This window comes from Oncorhynchus mykiss, chromosome 26, assembly GCF_057628025.1.
Source record: "Oncorhynchus mykiss isolate SJ-2025 chromosome 26, ASM5762802v1, whole genome shotgun sequence".
NCBI classification, from domain to species: domain Eukaryota; kingdom Metazoa; phylum Chordata; class Actinopteri; order Salmoniformes; family Salmonidae; genus Oncorhynchus; species Oncorhynchus mykiss.
Genome location: NC_143047.1, coordinates 24,383,439 through 24,399,776, shown reverse-complemented (window position 1 = coordinate 24,399,776; position 16,338 = coordinate 24,383,439). Strand labels below are relative to the sequence as shown.

The 16,338-nt window shown below is 39.7% G+C and overlaps 1 protein-coding gene across 38 annotated transcripts in view; it reads right to left on the bottom strand.

The window, feature by feature from the left end:
• Positions 1-8,901: 8,901 nt before the first annotated feature.
• LOC110506673 (pleckstrin homology domain-containing family A member 7) overlaps positions 8,902-16,338 on the bottom strand; it is a 146,606-nt gene continuing 139,169 nt past the window's right edge. For 19 of the 38 annotated variants that reach the window (XM_090222504.1, XM_090222505.1, XM_090222507.1 and 16 more), the window contains 2 exons: positions 11,349-11,490; positions 8,902-9,600 (listed from right to left, as the gene is read on the bottom strand). In XM_090222504.1, the coding sequence (XP_090078630.1) occupies positions 11,363-11,490 (128 nt within the window). In that variant the 3' untranslated portion in view covers positions 8,902-9,600; positions 11,349-11,362. The remainder of the gene's footprint in view (positions 9,601-11,348; positions 11,491-16,338) is intronic. The other 19 variants (XM_090222510.1, XM_090222512.1, XM_090222493.1 and 16 more) reach the window with 2 other exon arrangements.

Below are 16,338 nucleotides of genomic sequence, written 5' to 3'. Positions count from 1 at the left end.
TAATGATTGAAACAACCAGTGCTAGGTCAACTTGTTTCAGAAAAGTATTTAAATCGAGAAGCATAAATGTAAAAAAATATATATTGGTAGCCCACCAGAACACTTACTTATTACTTTACATATAATAGGCTACATTTTCAAATGTAAATTAGGTGCCATTTTATATATCAAAATAATATTTGGGTCACTAGGCCTACCAAGGAAATGTTTTCCGCCTCCTTGAACATTCAACATAAAATATTTCAAAGGCTTAAATAGAATGCCTGGCATTTATTATAGGCTAAATTCAATTGAAATTTAGAGGAGTAAAATCACTTCTCAAGAGTTCTACAGTAGCCTGCTATGCATCCTCAAAATCGTAAAAGACAAGAAACAAATGCATAGCCTTCATCAATGGGCTGTATCGACCAAACTCTAGCGGACATAATTAACGACATATAGAACAAACATTTTTCAACAGTAGGCTATATAGCTCGATATTAGATGGACAACTGTTCTGGGGTATAATAGTTCAACACCTTTTGTCAGCTGTAAATGTAGGTAGGCTACAGTGAAGAAAAGTAACGGTCCACCGCGGGGCGATATACAGGCTACAGGTAAGAGGTAAGCACAGGTTGCAGCACACTGAGAGGCACTTGAGTTACGCGCTGTCTTCATCTACACTCAACAGAATCACTATCCCGCACCATCATCAATTAAAATGAATCCCAACAACAATATGACATAAGGAACAATGCGATAGCTTGTTGAAAATGTAAAGGAAAAAGTGTGTAATATACAGCACAGACGGACAAAACAAAGTAAGACCAAACCTTTAACACTCGCTTTCAAGAACAGCAGGACAATGGTTTCATTCATTCAATAGGTAAATAAGACAATGTTGTACTTACAATGACAGGGACAGAAGCAGTAGGAAATAATGTTTGTTAACTGAAGAGTCACATAGGGATAAAAAGAGGGGAGGAGAAGACGTGGGAAATAGAGAGAGAGAGAGAGAGAGAGAGAGAGAGAGAGAGAGAGAGAGAGAGAGAGAGAGAGAGAGAGAGAGAGAGAGAGAGAACACAGCCCCTTCACAAATCTCCTCGCATCTGCTCTGGCTCTTCTCTGTCTTTCATTTTCACATTTTCACATTCGTTTTGTTCAAGAGAAAATCATATCCACACGTCACATCTTTTTATTATTCATTTGGAGCATTACATTCAACACAGCAAACCTAACGCACTGCAAACTTTTCCTCGCAATAAGTGCGTTGTCTCCTTTTGTTCTGAAATATAAATGTATAAGTCAAACCAGTTCATCTTCGCAAATGAAAAAAACTAATGCTCACCAAGCTCCCCAAAACACCTGGAGCAGAATACTCAGGTATTGTTTCATTTGATATATTTTTTATATTGATAAGTTCTACAGGAACAAAGGAGTGTAAGTACTAGTAATGATGGAAAACACTTGTTTTATTATAAAATGGTCCAAGGAGACTTTGCGTGGATTTTCGACTGGATCTTAAACGAGAACGAAGAAACGCATTGCTCTTCAATGACGATGCAGGCAAGAGATTCCTCAAATTTGAAAAACAAGGATATTGGTACATTTTGAATTTCCCTCTGAGGTACAAGATTCAAATGTGTTCTTTCAATTAGTTAGAATTTCAGTGTGGTTAATGTTAAAGACAATTTAAACATATCTTAGCTGTGTAACTATTCGTAAAGTCATATTGTACATAGGCCTACACTGTGTTGAAATCAAGAGGCCTATTGTGTTTTTGATTATGAAAAATTGACGTGTGCGATGCATATTGCTGAGAGCATTGTGTTTAATCATTAATTCATTAACTAAAGTTCTTACTGACATTTCATGTAACATTTTGTATTTTCGTGTTTCATTTATTTAACAGTAGAAAGGTAAGCTAGCGCCATTCAAAGAGCAGTTAAGCGTACTTGTTAGACGTGACTCATACGCCACCTTTCGGTGACTTTGGGAATTTCCTCACAGTAAGTAAACTTAATTTGAAACACAGAGGCAAGACATGGTTTGAGGTAGACAAATTAGTTGATGCCGTTTTGAATTCAACTCCAAGCTACTAAAACAACGCAATTCAATATACTAAATAAATAATATTTACAATTTGTCAGCCTAAAAAGCTTACAGTAACAGATGAACATTTACACCATAATCTGTTCTCATTGAATGTGGTTTAACATGTTTTTTTGGTTCCATATGGCTATGGAGATAACTATAATAATAAGATGCAACTAATTTGATAATTTACAACTCTTGAATACGTCAATTAATTTATAATTGATTAACTGTTGATTACATGGATACATAATTTTTTTCTGTGAAGGAAGTGCAGGAACTGAAGGAAGTGCAGATTATTGGCTCTTGGTCTTCCGGTGCTCATAACCAGGCAACTGCCTGCATAAAGAGAGAGATTGTGTCAGTCCAACTGGTTGGGGTAAGGCAGCAGCATACATCCCATTTGCATATCCTGAGCTACTTTGATGCATCTTGAAATGGAAGTCTAGCCTATTAATATTTGAAAAAGAGAGTGCATGAAAATCAACATTTTTGTTACATTAAATTAACATGTGTTCTTCTCCTGTTCTGCATGGTTAATTAGAGAACACTGTTCTGTCAGAGGATATGAGGGGATTGCCATGTGATTTGTTGGGTTAGCACCAGAGCCATTCAATAACACGTTACATACATGTCAGCTTCATGTCGGAGTTAGCTTCATGGCAGAGTTTAGCTTCATGGCAGAGTTTAGCTTCATGGCAGAGTTTAGCTTCATGGCAGAGTTTAGCTTCATGGCAGAGTTTAGCTTCATGGCAGAGTTTAGCTTCATGGCAGTATCTTTTTAAATCATACATGATTACAGGGGCTCCTGAAAAGGCGTGGAAGCCTCCTCCATATGACATCATCCAGGAAACAAATGACTGCAACAGAAGTTGAGAAAAAAAGGGTTTCAATTCAGATCAGTGATAGAATCATTTATTCAAAGAAATGTGCAAAGACAATGGATATGATTTTCACATACTGTCAGAGTCAAAATGGCATGTCCCTTTGTAGTAAAGCAATAGATGAAAAGGAAACGCGGACCATAAGGTCTAAACTGTAACCTTTTGAACAATAAACACCGCCTCACTACCTTTGTGAGATCAATACAATGACAAAGCAAATGATGGTGTGCATTGCAGAGGAGCCATGAAGAACAGAACATAACAAACTGCAACATATTATGTGGCAGGAAACAAGAAGGGATCAATTAACTGTTGGTGGTCGGAAAACCAATTCATTATGACGTTTTGTGTTGATGGCAAGACTTTAGAAACATTTTAATTATAGATAATAGCTTCATGGGAGGGACATGTGTGCAACATATTTTATCATAATGCTCTGCACTGAACATAGGCCCTTTTCAAGTTGAGGTCTTGATCCTTTGGGAGCTGTCAACAAGATAGGTTTTTATCTCAATAAAGGAATGGCTAACAGGTTGAAGTTGACAATGGTAAACATGACTGAGGACGTTCATTTTAAAGTGTGCCAAAGTATTCCTTGTAATTCTTGGTCAAAGTTAATTGCAAGTTTAAGGTATGTAGTATTTGACATCCTGGCAACTGACTGCACTCAACTGTGTTAGTCTTCAGATAATTGTCAAATGATTGTAAAATAAATTATTCTTTAAAATACACATAAATCTAAAAGACATTGCTACAACTCGCCAGCAGATGGTTTGTAAAAAATATATTTAAAAAAATGTAGGAAACTTCAACAGTGTTAAAAAGAGTTAAATGCACTAGGGGTTATTTTCCAATAATGATGTATTTAGGTCAACACTTTCCTGCATAAGTTGAGTCAACACTTTTCTGCATAAGTTGAGTGTTCACAAGCTTTCCTTTATATACAGCGCTAACAGGCCTACTTTCCATGGTTCAAATGTATTCTCAAGGTTGAAAATTTAGCAATAAGGCCCGAGGGGGTGTGGTATATTGGCCATATACCACAAACCCCCAAGGTGCCTTATTGCTATTATAAACTGGTTTCCAACACAAGTATTTTTGCCTCATATCCGTGGTATATTGTCTGAGACTGTATACACAGCTGAAATGCTGTTTTTGGCCAATCAGAATCCAGGACCGAAACTACTCGGTTTATAATGTTTCATAGGCCTACATACAGTTAGCTCTTAAGGTAATATCATACCTATACAGCAAAAATAAGACCATTTGATACATGTATCAATGTTATTTGACTTGGCACATACTAAATAGGGTACTGCTAATTTATTTGACTCCAGATACCAAAAGAGAAAGGTCAGAAAGGTCAAATCAATTCCCATATTTCCAGAGCATCATGTATGATGACCCGTCTGTAAACTGGCATTATTGATGGAGTGCTGGTGGGTGCTCTATTGCTTTCACAAACTGACACACTCAATGAACGCTCCACAATCTGGACATGAACCAGGCATAAAGGCCCGACATCCACCATACTTCATTATTAATGAATGCCAAGTTATGTCATTAACTCAAACAACATTTGCATACATGCAAATCCTCCTTCTCCCAATTGGACCTGTAAAGTGGGACACTCTGTTCTCATTAGCTGACCCAAATCTCTTACTTGTAACTCCAAATTTCCTCAAAGTTTAGTCAGGATCTAATATTTCCTTTTAGGTTAACAGGGAATGACTAATGAATCATTTTTAAATAAGGGAATCTACATGCTTTGTCTAATTACATAATGATAAGGACGTCATATTTCAGTATTGAACTACTTAATTACCAATTCATTACTATCTGCACAAACTCCACTAATGCATATTGCTAGCTCACGGGTAAGGCTTGAAGAGTGTTGAAAAATGTGTGAGATTCTTACCATGTCAGCAATGTGTCTTCCGTCAGTGATCAGCAGAGTGAAAATGTAGGTTGTTGCCCCTCACATAAAAAGGTTCACTAAAAGTCAAAGGCTTACAACACCTGAACAAACACAAACACTCGATGACGGAACAATTAACTGCTGCAGATGAAATGGTGGAATGAGATCTCAACTATGGCATGATATGAAAAGTTGGAAAACAGAGCCCTTTACACACAAGCAGTAACCAATACCCAGGTACTCAATTATTAAAACACTAGGAAATGTTCAGTCTTCATGGTGAGGGTGTGTTCTCATCATCATCATCATCTTCATAATGCGTGCTTTGTAGAGGATTAAAAGGGCCTGAAGATGGCACACATCTGCACAACACATACTTGTACCAATAACCAACACTGCAAAACATTTCAGCACGGTGCAGGTTTTTTCTTTTGTGCTTGCAGACAGAGTTGTGCCTTAATTTGAAGTGAAATGTGTTGCTAAGAGGCAGACAAAGTTTGAGCTGCTGCTGGATCAAAGAGGAAGCCCAAGGGCATCTGCTTCATTCATGTACACAAAAAGCCCAATTCATTGTAGGTATTGTAAATGCAAGCCGTTTAAGGAACATGAGAGCAATTCATTGTTTTCTTTAACACAGCATTTTTTAAACATTCATAATCAATCATTTATAGGGTAGAACAACTGTGTTTACATAAACCTGTTACCATATACCGTATTTAGTGCCTTCAGAAAGTATTCGTACCCCTTGACTTATTTCACATTTTATTTTGTTACAGCCTGAATTCCAAATGGATTAACATTAAAACAAATCTCACATCTACACACCATACACCATAATGACAATATGAAAACATATTTTTATAAATGTTTGCACATTTATTGAAAATGAAATACAGATATATCTAATTTACATAAGTATTCACACCCCTGAGTCAATACTTTGTAGAAGCACTCGTTCTGGGTAAGTCTCTAAGGGCTTTCCACACATAGATTGTGCAACATTTACCCATTATTCTTTTCAAATTCTTCAAGCTCTGTCAAATTGGTGGTTGATCATTGCTAGAAAAACATTTTCAGGTCTTGCCATAGATTTTCAAGTAGATTTCAGTCAAAACTGTAACTCGGCAACTGAGGAACATCCCCTGTCTTCTTGGTAAGAAACTCCAGTGTAGATTTGGCCTTGTGTTTTAGGTTGTTGTCCTGCTGGAAGGTGAATCCATCTCCCAGTGTCTGGTGGAAAGCAGACTGAACCAGGTATTCCACTAGGATTTTGCCTCTACTTAGCTCCATTCTGTATCTTTGAAGTAACTGTGTGTATTGAAACACAATCCAAAATGTAATTCAGAACTTCACCATCCTCAAAGGGATCATCGACATCATTTTCTCTCTCTCCCATCTACAAATAGGTGCCCTTCTTTGTGAGGCATTGGAAGACCTCCCAGGTCTTTGTAGTTGAATCTGTGTTTGAAATTCACTGCTTGACTGAGGGACCTTACAGATAATTGTTTGTGTGGGGTACAGAGGTGAGGTGGTCATTCAAAAATCATGTTAAACACTATTATGGCACACAGAGTGAGTCCATGCAACTTATTAGTTGACCTGTTAAGCACATTTTTACTCCTGCAATGATTTAGGCTTGCCATAACAAAGGGGTTGAATACTTATTGACTCAAGACATTTCAGCTTTCCATTTTTGTCTAAAAACATAATTCCACAATGCCATTATGAGGTATTTTGTTTAGGCCAGTGAAAACAAATCTAAATGTAATCCATTTTAAAATCAGGCTGTAACACAACAAAATGGGGAAAAAGTCTAGGGGTGTTTATACTTTCTGAAGAAAGTGTATTTGTCTACCCTGAAAGAAAGGCTGTGCTGAAGTACAAGTACATTGTTTTAACCATCGAATAAGTTTTATTGCAATAAACTGAGCGAGAATGAGACAAAGTACATACCAATAAATATCAGTGTTAAAAAGTTACTGGTCTATTTGATTATTTTGATAGAATGTAGGCATGTACAGTGTGTTGGGAGAGAATATTCAATCACTTTTAACTGTTCAATAATTGAACACCAGCCCATCCCTTATTAAAGCATGTCTATTGATCTTGAGATGATAAAAGAGCATAAAATACCATTTTAGAATCAAAGTACCTTTTGTGTTGGATCCTTTGGTTCAGCTCATGTACAATCAGAGTCTAGTCAGAGTCCAGTCAGAGTCCAGTCAGAGTCCAGTCAGAGTCCAGTCAGAGTCCAGTCAGAGTCCAGTCAGAGTCCAGTCAGGATTCTTATGGTGTCTAATAGAGACACTGACTGGACTTTCACTACTAGACCATCCTCCTTGCACACGTCAGCCTTCTAGTGGTCATGGAATATTGTGAATGACACAAAAATTCAAGCTTAAATACTCAGGGCCATGCCCTAAATTGAAACATGCTATACCTGGGACTGGCAAGGGTTAACATGGGGCATGTTTACCAACAAACAGTTCCACCCTGTTACAATCATGTGGGAAGAGAAACCTTCACTGTTTTTCACAGTTGTTTACTCTGGATTTCATATCAAGTTCTCAAATCATTTAGAGTTTCAAAATAACAAAAGGTTGTCCCCCCCAAGTGCTCAGCTACGGGTTTTTGGAGTAATCTGGGAAAGTCAGGAATTCCTTTTTCTATTCATGTACGTTTGAAAACCTCTTCCAAGAGTCAGTGAGGAACATTTTGTAAAGGATTAATGTGTGAGGCCTTGATTACGTTAAAAGAACAAGACAGAATTAGCATAATATGCTCTATTTCATTCTCTTTGAAGTCCAGAGCATAGCATAACCAATGTATATGAACCAGCAGCCAAACGTCAATAAATGGAAATGCCACAATCCTCAGTGGATGGTCTTGGGTGAATTTCTGCAGGAGGAGGAAAAAAACAGCCCATTTATTGCAAAATAAGCAGAATAGCGGATGTGATGGGTCTTATACCCACCAGGACTAGCAGGCACTCTGGGGCCCACACTCCCACTCCTCGAGATGGCATGGAGAGAGAGGAGATGTGGCAGCTCCCACTGTGGAGCTCTGGGAGGTGCATCCCCTCTCTCAGGTGTTTTCAAAGAGTACCATGATACAGACAAGGGTATGTAATTACTCTCCAATTAAAGATAAAGATCTCACAAGGGAGGGAAGAGCAGTTCACTGATCCACCAGACAAAGGAGCCAAGCCTATAAGCAAGATAGCAGAATATGCTATACAAATATGTTGAACTGTAGAATTATGTATAGGACTGACAGACAATTGCAATTGGTTCTAGTCATGACTTTTATATAGCTGACCTTCCATTTACAGAACATGTGAAAAAGTAACTTGCAAAAAGCTTAGAATCATAATTCCATCATCTTTGATTCGTAAGTTCAATGCCATGTTCGTCTCAAGAGGTTTCTTTTACAAAGTAAAAGATCTTTCACTTAAATATATAAATTCTATGCTTCAGATACACCACTGTTATTACTACCCACCTTCCCAGTTGAAAATGTAGACACAGAATAAAAAATACCCTTTAAGAAAGAGAAGCTTTGAACTAAAGAAACATTTCAAGGTTTTCTGTATTGAAAGTTTGCCTCATTTGGTTTGAGCCTGTAAAGTTGGATTCCCTTCTCAGATAATAGAATGAAATGTAACAGGGCAAAGCAATCAATAGGAATGTTCAAAGAGAATCCTTGGAGCTGTGATGAGGCTACATTTTGTACTTTTTGGTCAGCATGAAGAGAAGGTTATCAGAACTGGCACAAGATAAAGGGTTTTGAAGAATCCAACACAGTCAACCATATTATTCAACTGTCATCCACAGAGTAGTACAATTATTAAACTGGCGCAATAACATATTATTTAAATTAAATACTGTACAATAGGCTATAAGACCTAAGAGTTTTGGGGGTTCACATTCTCTGAATACCTTAGTATATCGATATCATTTTAAAATGATTATTATGACTACTGCATGAGTCGGTTGTCTGAAGACAAAACATTTGATGAGGCAAACGTCATGTTAATATCTTTAATATTTACATTTTTAAGAATTATCATTGTGCAACCTGCCTAAGCTATCCAGAAAATATTATGTTCAATGTTATTCTCCTCCCAATGTTGTAAGCAAAAATAAAAATCCATTTGGCAAGCCATTAAGAGACTGGCAGTGCTAGATACAAACACAAATGACATTTCAAGTGATTTGGTGTAAGAATATGGTCTGAGTTTTGACAAAAATACAATCAACATGACACATGTTCAGTACCTTATCATGTTCATATCGACCTTCTAGTTGGTGAATACTCTCATTAACTTAAAAAGTTCCCTCCAAATTCAGATCACACTGCAATACAAAACATTCTCACCTTGAAAATATCTCTTTCAGTTCTTCACTATGATACAGTATAATGCTAAAAGTGCAATAACATGTATGGGATTAACATCTGTTAGACACTTCCAAAGTTAATATGCACAGCAGCTTTCAAGGCAGACATACATTTTCTTAAGAAAATAGTTACTTCATTTTAGCTCCTAAAAATGCATCAGCGAGTAAGTCCTGCTGCGTGCTACTGAGGGAAGGTTAAATGTTCACTAACACTCATCTACTGTATAACAGTGTAACTGTCAGCACCAAACAAAGTCTTTCTTTCTTCAAGAATCCAGGTTGTATTGTCATCATGGAACAGCACCTTAGTGTCCAGAAAGCGCATTGGCTGAGGGAAAATCAACAAAACACATCAAGTTAGTTTAGGAAGACTGAGAAATTCTAGAAAACCAAGCAGAATGGAAGAATGGGGGGAAATTAAGAATACATTCTTAGCTGGGATTCAATCAAACAGTATTAGCAGGATTTTAGGCTAGTAAAATAGAAGTATATATATATATATATATATATATATATATATATATATATATATATATATATATATATATATATATATATATACACTTAAAAAAAAAATCAAATACCATGGTCTTACTGAATACCAAAGTACAGTACTGTACATGGGTAAAGGTTATTAACCTAAACGCATCCCAGCCACAATGAAGATGATGCAGCAGAACTCACCACAACATAAAGTGCATCATACAACACACCAGATCTTTTAAAGGGAATATTAGTCTCATAGGAAACCATGAGAAAACCACCTTTTTGGAAAGCAAGAAAGACAAAACCCAAAATACCCAACATATGGAATTAATGAATCATTGTATCTTACTACATGGTGAACTGGTAAACATTCTCTGCGCTCTGTCTTTCTGTACAGCATGTCACATAGTAGAAGAATTTTGAGTCATTTATTTCCCTCAAACTCAACTCACAACAAACTTGAAGCAACTGAATGAATTGCTACAGTGTACTGTTAAACCAAGCGGTGAAAACAACAGTCATACAACAACGTCATACTGTGTGTGAGACTGATTCAGTGAACACCGTTTGTTTCTTTTAGAACACATACAGGAGCTGTATCTTTAGGTATCCTTTGGAAACAAACATAGCTGTCGTTTACTCTACAACTATTTCATTTCCAAATATATATGTATGTAAGTGCAGATTGTAGGCTTGGCTGTGCATACTGAACCATTTCTAAACACATTGTCTGCATCCCAAATAGCATCCTATTCACTACATAGGTCCTATGGGTCATGGTCAAAAGTAGTGCACTATATAGGGAATAAAGTGTTATTTGGGCATTTCCAAATGTCCACACATCATAACCTCTGACCCCGACCCTTTCAGCTGAGCAGCATACATGGATGAAGAAGGAAACAGGACAGGGTTGGTGACAGACACCAACAAGGTGGAAGACACCAAATATACACAAAGACATGCACACAGTCCCACACATATTGCAGAGTGCCATGGATAAGGAAGGGGATCGGGTTAGTCGTCAAGGATAGCCAACATGATTGCATGATTGAGCCAGTACAGTAGAGAGCCTGAGAGTGCCACAGGCCAAAGTTAACTGGACACACTCACACAGTATCATGATCAGTCCCAATGTGTTTGCACATTAAAAATAGTGTCACTTTTATTTTTCTCCCTGTTCTACATGTTTTGGTGAATACTGTTAGCAGTCTACAGATGGTGAGATAATTGGTGTTGTGGAATACAGCTGTGAACACTTGTTCCACTGTCAAGGTGCTGAAGCAAAAGGTGTCTCATTTCTTTGTTAATTGCACACAATGCTCACGTAGCTAGTGGCATTTGATGCCCCCTTACCCTGCCCAACACACATTTTAGATAAAGTTACAATAACAATTTACAGACAATTAGCACATTAAGATTAGCTGGCTGCCTGCAGATGTGTAGGTATGCTGACGGTAATGAGACGGGTGATCTACTACCTTCCGAATTACAACAGTGCGGTGATCATGCAGACAGAGAGGTGTGAAGCAGCACCCATGTTAGGGAGAATTAGTGAAGCCTCAATCCCATTAGCATGCTGTTAGTCCTTACTTTGTTTGCTCTGATTAGACAAACGAGAAGTGAAATCCGTTGCTTAGAGGAGGAGGAGGGGGAGGTGCCTGAGAGACAGGAGGAAGAGGAGGAGGAGGAGGAGGTGGAGGGACAGTGGGGATGTTAGGGTGCAGTGGTACTACTGAGAAGTAGATACAGAAGAAGAAGAAGAAGAGGAAGACAGAGGAAGAGGAGAACAGGATATTAGTCACATTAGGAGCAGCACTGGCAAATCCAAAGGCAGTATTGTGTTCGAGACCACCTAAAGTGAGACCGATTCAAGACCAAGACTTGGGAGGGGGGCGACCAGAAAAATGTGATTCGAATTCAAGAACATGGTTGTAATTGTGTCAAATCGCAACCATAATTGTCCAGTATTTCTGTGTTGATATTTCAGAAGAACATATGGATGGTGTAGACATTCAGAATGGTGACAATATGCTGCTGAGGAAAACAGAGAGACACTCCACTAAGGATCCCTTACCCAAACAGGTCTATAATAGATACAAAGACAAAATATACAGTATTACATCTTCGCCAACAATACTACAACACAGGGACAAGACTGAGACACCCCACATGTGTGTTGGCGCCCCCCCCCCCCCCTTGGGTTGTGCCGTGGCGGAGATCTTTGTGGGCTATACTCGGCCTTGTCTCAGGATGGTAAGTTGGTGGTTGAAGATATCCCTGTAGTGGTGTGGGGGCTGTGCTTTGGCAAAGTGGGTGGGGTTATATCCTTCCTGTTTGGCCCTGTCCGGGGGGGTCATCGGATGGGGCCACAGTGTCTCCTGACCCCTCCTGTCTCAGCCTCCAGTATTTATGCTGTATTTATTCTGCAGTAGTTTATGTGTCGGGGGGCTAGGGTCAGTTTGTTATATCTGGAGCACTTCTCCTGTCCTATCCGGTGTCCTGTGTGAATTTAAGTATGCTCTCTCTAATTCTCTTTCTTTCTCTCTCTCTCTTGGAGGACCTGAGCCCCAGGACCATGCCTCAGGACTACCTGACATGATGACTCCTTGCTGTCCCCAGTCCACCTGGCTGTGCTGCTGCTCCAGTTTCAACTGTTCTGCCTGTGATTATTATTATTTGACCATGCTGGTCATTTATGAACATTTGAACATCTTGGCCATGTTCTGAAATACTCTCTACCCGGCACAGCCAGAAGAGGACTGGCCACCCCACATAGCCTGGTTCCTCACTAGATTTCTTCCTAGGTTTTGGCCTTTCTAGGGAGTTTTTCCTAGCCACCGTGCTTCTACACCTGCATTGCTTGCTGTTTGGGGTTTTAGGCTGGGTTTCTGTACAGCACTTTGAGATATCAGCTGATGTACGAAGGGCTATATAAATACATTTGATTTTGATTGATGTGGTCTCTAGACTGGTCTCAAATACTACAACACAGGGACAAGACTGAGACACCCAACATGTGGTCTACAGACTGGTCTCAAATACTACAACACAGTGACAAGACTGAGACACCCCACATGTGGTCTCTAGACTGGTCTCAAATACTACAACACAGTGACTAGACTGAGACACCCCACATGTGGTCTCCAGACTGGTCTCAAATACTACAACACAGGGACAGGGGCTGGCTGGGGCCACTCCCACCATGCCCAATAACACACAAGACACTAATCCAACTTGAACACTAAACATACCTTATAGTAAAACACCACACCATATAAGATGACACTTCAATCAATTATCATGTAGCTGCATGTCAATAAAATGCCCATGTTTATGAATTATACATTATCCTATTGAAATAAGTTTCTTTCAATGGGATTATGTAGAAGTTTCTTTCAATTCAGGGATTTGAAAAGTGCACCCACACACCTTCCTTTTATACCAAAGAGTTGAGAAAAAAAACGTTGATTTGGTCTGACAATTTGGTGTGATGTATTCTGACATTTCTCTATGCTGGAAAGATTGTTAGAATTGTTGACTCTGCTCTTCTGTGCATATTAAGGTCCATCATATCCTGACGCTTGAGTGTAAGTCTGTGTGACAGAGAGAGAGAAGAGAAAGAGAGAGAAGAGTGAGAGAAAGAAAGAGAACGAGAGAGGAGGAGAGAGAGAGAGACGCAGCTCATCTAAAGGGCTGCTACTGATGATGCTACTGGAAGAGTGAACCTGCCTGCTGCAAGGTAAAGATGAAAAGTGATCTGGGTGTCTTTTATGAGGGTTCAGAACCGTGTTCAAAGAGCCAGCTACGAGAGGATGCAGTTGAGAGCCTGAGCACAGTCTTACTGGGTCATTGATCAGCCTCACAAAATATCCTCATCAAGAGAATCCTCCCCGTCTGAAAGATTAGACACGGATCGCAATTATCTCTGTCTTTACTCATAAGGCCCACACTTATAAGAAATAATATTGAGTTATTAGGAGATGAACGGCCTGATAGCCCGGCTTTGCACCTTTCCCCTCCCCTCCTCCATCATCCACAGAGCACTCTTGAAAGCGAGCTACCCTCTGTTTATGCCGTCTTCAGCTATCCAAAGGATGTCAATGTGATGCAAGGTAGATTTTACTGATATTGTCAGACACATACTTGAAAGATAATCATTTCTGAAAGTGTTTGGCCCTGACATGACGAACATCCACACAAGAGTGTCAGTCTCTTAGAATCTGTGCATGAACCAAAAAGGGGAGGACTAGGTACTCAATCATAAGTATAGTTATTGGAAATGACACATGATTGGTAGAAGTTCTACCACCAAGTTCAGTTCCGTTCATGTTTGAAGAGTGAAGACTAAAACGTATTGTGGAAGTTTGTAGTGAGAAGATGACCAGTTATTCAGAACATTCATGCATGTCTATCAACACCTTCTACAAAATATAATTTGACGTTTGGAAATGTTGGAAACCTTTTATGTATACAAATTCAAAGAAGAGTCACTGAGAGCATCAAACAGTCCTTTTCTTTGATCCCATGCAGTCATGACTTTCTCCCAGCCTCTGATACATTAGTGTTGGTATTACTGCAGACTAGATGCAGAGTGTGTGTTGGTATTACTACAGACCTGGTGCAGAGTGTGTGTTGGTATTACTACAGACCTGGTGCAGAGTGTGTGTTGGTATTACTGCAGACTAGATGCAGAGTGTGTGTTGGTATTACGGCAGACTAGATGCAGAGTGTGTGTTGGTATTACGGCAGACCTGGTACAGAGTGTGTGTTGGTATTACGGCAGACTAGATGCAGAGTGTGTGTTGGTATTACGGCAGACTAGATGCAGAGTGTGTGTTGGTATTACTGCAGACTAGATGCAGAGTGTGTGTTGGTATTACTGCAGACTAGATGCAGAGTGTGTGTTGGTATTACTACAGACTAGATGCAGAGTGTGTGTTGGTATTACTACAGACTAGATGCAGTGTGTGTGTTGGTATTACTGCAGACTAGATGCAGAGTGTGTGTTGGTATTACGGCAGACCTGGTGCAGAGTGTGTGTTGGTATTACTGCAGACTAGATGCAGAGTGTGTGTTGGTATTACGGCAGACCTGGTGCAGAGTGTGTGTTGGTATTACGGCAGACTAGATGCAGAGTGTGTGTTGGTATTACTGCAGACCTGGTGCAGAGTGTGTGTTGGTATTTCTACAGACTAGATGCAGAGTGTGTGTTGGTATTACTGCAGACTAGATGCAGAGTGTGTGTTGGTATTACTGCAGACTAGATGCAGAGTGTGTGTTGGTATTACTACAGACTAGATGCAGAGTGTGTGTTGGTATTACTACAGACTAGATGCAGAGTGTGTGTTGGTATTACTACAGACTAGATGCAGAGTGTGTGTTGGTATTACGGCAGACTAGATGCAGAGTGTGTGTTGGTATTACTACAGACCTGGTGCAGAGTGTGTGTTGGTATTACTACAGACTAGATGCAGAGTGTGTGTTGGTATTACTACAGACTAGATGCAGAGTGTGTGTTGGTATTACTACAGACTAGATGCAGAGTGTGTGTTGGTATTACTGCAGACTAGATGCAGAGTGTGTGTTGGTATTACTGCAGACTAGATGCAGAGTGTGTGTTGGTATTACTTCAGACTAGATGCAGAGTGTGTGTTGGTATTACTGCAGACTAGATGCAGAGTGTGTGTTGGTATTACTGCAGACTAGATGCAGAGTGTGTGTTGGTATTACTGCAGACTAGATGCAGAGTGTGTGTTGGTATTACGGCAGACCTGGTGCAGAGTGTGTGTTGGTATTACGGCAGACTAGATGCAGAGTGTGTGTTGGTATTACGGCAGACTAGATGCAGAGTGTGTGTTGGTATTACTACAGACCTGGTGCAGAGTGTGTGTTGGTATTACTGCAGACTAGATGCAGAGTGTGTGTTGATATTACTGCAGACTAGATGCAGAGTGTGTGTTGATATTACGGCAGACCTGGTGCAGAGTGTGTGTTGATATTACGGCAGACCTGGTGCAGAGTGTGTGTTGGTATTACGGCAGACTAGATGCAGAGTGTGTGTTGGTATTACGGCAGACTAGATGCAGAGTGTGTGTTGGTATTACTACAGACCTGGTGCAGTGTGTGTGTTGGTATTACTGCAGACTAGATGCAGAGTGTGTGTTGGTATTACGGCAGACCTGGTGCAGAGTGTGTGTTGGCATTACTGCAGACTAGATGCAGAGTGTGTGTTGATATTACTGCAGACTAGATGCAGAGTGTGTGTTGGTATTACTACAGACCTGGTGCAGAGTGTGTGTTGGTATTACTGCAGACTAGATGCCGAGTGTGTGTTGGTATTACTACAGACCCGGTGCAGAGTGTGTGTTGGTATTACTGCAGACTAGATGCAGAGTGTGTGTTGGTATTACTATAGACCTGGTGCAGAGTGTGTGTTGGTATTACTGCAGACCTGGTGCAGAGTGTGTGTTGGTATTACTACAGACCTGGTGCAGAGTGTGTGTTGGTATTACTGCAGACTAGGTGCAGAGTGTGTGTTGGTATTACTACAGACCTGGTGCAGAGTGTGTGTTGGTATTAC